This window comes from Uranotaenia lowii, chromosome 2, assembly GCF_029784155.1.
Source record: "Uranotaenia lowii strain MFRU-FL chromosome 2, ASM2978415v1, whole genome shotgun sequence".
In the NCBI taxonomy this organism is placed as follows: domain Eukaryota; kingdom Metazoa; phylum Arthropoda; class Insecta; order Diptera; family Culicidae; genus Uranotaenia; species Uranotaenia lowii.
This window is the reverse complement of record NC_073692.1, coordinates 384,336,442-384,340,239: the sequence shown is the minus strand read 5'-3', so window position 1 is coordinate 384,340,239 and position 3,798 is coordinate 384,336,442. Positions and strand designations below refer to the sequence as shown.

The window sequence follows — 3,798 nt, the reverse complement described above, 5'->3', positions numbered from 1 at the left end:
GTGGAGGTAAATGTCCTTTCATTTACAGATATTTAATTTTTTTAAATTGCGTCATAGTTATTCAATCATTTAAGCCGTACAAATATCGTTTCTATGGAAAACATGTAAACAAAATTTTTTTAGGATGCCAAAAGGCTTTAAAATTCCGTATTGAATCGAGTTTTTGATCAAAACATGTATCGCATGTCGACAGTCATATCTGTTTCAACAAATATATGTAACTTCTATTGCATTGACACATGTTTCCTTAGCTTTAGAATGGTTATAGTATTAAGAAGAGTCAAAGCTCTTCTAATATAGTTATCGTTATCATATGCCCATCCTGATTCTGGAATCCACTGCTACAGCTTCGTGCAGTGTTAATATCACTTGTATGAAATTTGACGTCACAAAAACTCATTGTAGTTGTCTGATCAGAGCACTAACTGGTGAGTAAAATAAAATTATATAAACACAAGACTTTGTGTTCTAAATCTCCTATATGATTCAGAGGTACTATTGTCCCTATATTTACCTTCCACTTAGTGTTAACAAAGTAAGTTAAAAAAAAGTTCTTATTTCCAAAATTGTAAGAAAAAGCTTTATTGCTTAAAAATCCCTATGTGGATAGGCTAAATGCCAACTTTGCCATTATGAAATCGTTCATTTGGCTTCATTGTAGCATCCTGGTTAGAACATTTTCGGATCATTGTAAACTCAAATCTCCTGAATTTTATAGTTGTAAAATACTGTACTCTTTTATAGGAATTTTTTCGTTTAATGTACCTTTTCTACAAAGTGTCCATTTTATCGACAATTTTTTAAAAGTGTAATTGGCAAGTATGTTCTAGATTGCTATAAACACAGTTTTGGTGGAGGAAATTCACTAGTTCCAATGGTAAATGCGATAGCTAACAACTGCGGTGAGAAAAGCAATAAGGTACACCGGGGTAAGTGTGGACGGTTTTTCGCATAGTTCAACTTTAAAAAATCATTAAAAAATCAGCAGTGGAGCAATTTTCATAAAATTATATTCAATGTGATGCAGAACATGTTGTTTACAAACGCTGAAGAGATGAGCTCGATAAAAGCAAAGCGAGAAAAGTTATCACGTAAATTGTAACGGACTGCTGGTGTCTTCACTTACCCCGCTTTATGGGGTAAGTGTGGACGGCAGATTTTCCCTTTGATTTCTCAGGACATTTTCAAAAAAATTTGTGTTTTCTTGGTTGAATACGTTATTTTATTGCTCGAACTGTCCAAAATTTTGAAAAAAAGTTCATGATACTATTAGTAAGGCATCTTTCAATAATTATTGTGTGTAATTTATGTTGCAACACACGAGATCTGATTACATCAAAAACACAGAACAAACAGGCACTTTACCCAACTTTTCATAATCCGAATGCTAAATATAGCTAAATAATACAATTCATGAAGGATAAAGGACAGAAAATTGAAAAAATCGTAACTTTTTCACAGTTATGGGATAGATTACAAGTAAATTCAACATTCTGCATTAAAAGTTTGAGGAAATAGTGCACCGTATTGGTTTAATAGCCATCGTCCACACTTACCCCGGTGTACCTTATCTGATTTTCAATTGCGATTCTACCTTAAGATGTCCGTCTTACCCGACTTTCCCCTACATTACTGATTTATGTAGGTTGATAGTAAGGCCATAATTGAATATGGGTTGTGGACTTATTTTTAAATTCATCACCACTAAAATTCCATATTTAAAAAAAAAATCTGAATTTTAGGGCTGAACTCTGTGTGCTTTATTCTAAACTCAATTATTATTTTATTAATTTTATTTATTTATTTTATTTATTTATTTACTTTATAGTTGTAAAAAAATAAACTCAATTATAAGAATCTTAAATTAACCATTGGTTATGTTGAAATTTTTAAGGTCAACTCTGATTTGTCGCTTATTTGTGATCATAAAGTTGGGAGTAATTTACAGCTACAAATTTTTACCCTTGAAATTATTATACGCTCTGTATTACACACAATTGCATTAACATCATACAACTACGAATAATGAGTTATTTTCAAGTCTTGGCGAACTAGATCGTCCTAAGAGTGCAGCAAATTGGCAAAATGCTGTCAGTCACGGTGTACAATATAATAAGGTGATATCTTCCCGATAATGTCGTCATTACTATCTATCTAGTGATCCTTGGTGTATGCAGCATTATCTTACGCGCGCAAAACTTTTTGCCTGGCACGCTATAGGCAGATAGTAATGACGTCACTTGTTTACATTCAAACGAGTTGTTTACTCGTGTTAGTAGCCTACCTTATATATTTATACCGTGGCTGTCAGTGCTGTGTCATCATCAGTGAGTGATCGAAGCAGTCGATCCGTTTGATTCGTAACGGAAAACGTGTTTATAGCCACGTGCAGCGCTGAATCAAAACAAAGTTTTAAATTTTGTTTACCATCAAAGCGATAAACGATGGACTGCGCCAGAAGCAGTGCTGATTCGAAGCTAGACATTGATTTGTCTAGCATTCTGAAGGAAACTCAAAACATGTTCGAGGTAAATTGAACGTAATTTGTTTCGAATACTCTTCTGTGATGATTACATCTTTCTTGCTAGAGCTTTCATAAGCTGAGAAACGGCTTAAGGTTTTCTCAGCTGGAAGCAAAACTTTTCAAGGATCAAATGACAAGTCTCAAACAACAGATGGATTCGAGTTCGAGTTCTGATTGGATTCGGTTTTCGAAAAATCTCAACAACATGCTGCAAGTTGTGTCCGATCGGAAAGACGTTGCAGAGTACGAGTCCACAATTCAGCAGTTAAAAGGGGAGAATGATTTTTTGAAGCAACAGTTGGAAGCATTGAAAAGTGATCGCGAAACAGAAATCAATCAACTAAAACAGACAAACCAGGAACAACTAATTCGGGAAACAGCTCAATTCACAAAACAGATTTCCGAACTAACCATTCATAAGGAGCTGGCTGCATCGGAAGCTTCAATCCGATACGATCAATTACAGTCCCGGTTGGAAAAGCTCCAACAGGAACATGAATCTCGATTAGGAAACATGGCTCAGCATTACGAAAGGTTGCTAGAAACCTTAACAACCCAAAAACAGAAGCTGCGAGAAGAAAACGAAACTCTCCGGAGAAGTGAGGAGAACCTGAGGGAGCAACTGGCTCGTATACAGAATCACTCCACGGATTTCTTGATGAATCGTTCCAGGACAATAACACCGAGTGCGGATCCATTACGAGGAAGTCAGCGTTACACGGAAGTTGTCATGACCAAACCGTGCAGCCAGAAATCAACCACGGTTAGTGCTACAGTTAGTCAACGTCAGTCCCTTCCGGTCAACGAAAGTACGCAAGCCAATAATACTACTCAAGCGACTCATGAAATAGCGGAAGTAAGCTCATCGTCTAGCAGGAATTCCACTCGAAGTATGACTAGCAGCGGAAGGATCAACAAGAGTCCTCAGCACCCCGGATTCGGTGGACATGTGACGAAACCTCGCAAAAAGAGGAAACTCTTTACGCAGACGGTTGAATAATGAAGACGAAATCTTTGTTGAAAAATTGTTTTAAATAAATTCCAGTGTTGCACATGATTTATTTTCTTTCAGACTTTTAAACATCGATGTTGTGTATTCCTTAAATTTTTTACTAAAATTGTTATTAACTGCTACGAACGATTCTTTATATTTTTTAACTGAATTGTAAGAAAATTTAAAGTTTTGCATGATTTCGAAATTTATATTCTTGATAAGACTAAACCTCAAATATTGAACTCACATGGAAAACACCGCAGTTATTATAATAAACAGA

At 35.5% G+C, this 3,798-nt stretch overlaps 1 protein-coding gene across 1 annotated transcript; it reads left to right on the top strand.

Annotated features, from left to right (window-relative positions):
- The first annotated feature begins 2,405 nt into the window (after window positions 1–2,405).
- LOC129743242 (golgin subfamily A member 6-like protein 26) lies at window positions 2,406–3,524 on the top strand. The gene is made up of 2 exons (XM_055735218.1): window positions 2,406–2,528; window positions 2,589–3,524. Exons 1-2 carry the CDS (start codon window positions 2,445–2,447, stop codon window positions 3,522–3,524), a joined length of 1,020 nt encoding a protein of 339 aa, XP_055591193.1. The 5' UTR covers window positions 2,406–2,444.
- Window positions 3,525–3,798: the final 274 nt, after the last annotated feature.

What these genes read in the sequence shown, in the direction of transcription:
- LOC129743242 (XM_055735218.1), top strand. Translation starts at nt 2,445, where the DNA reads ATGGACTGCGCCAGAAGCAGTGCTGATTCGAAGCTAGACATTGATTTG. An exon ending in AAACTCAAAACATGTTCGAG is followed by an intron (nt 2,529 to 2,588) that starts GTAAATTGAACG and finishes CTTTCTTGCTAG; the next exon opens with AGCTTTCATAAGCTGAGAAA.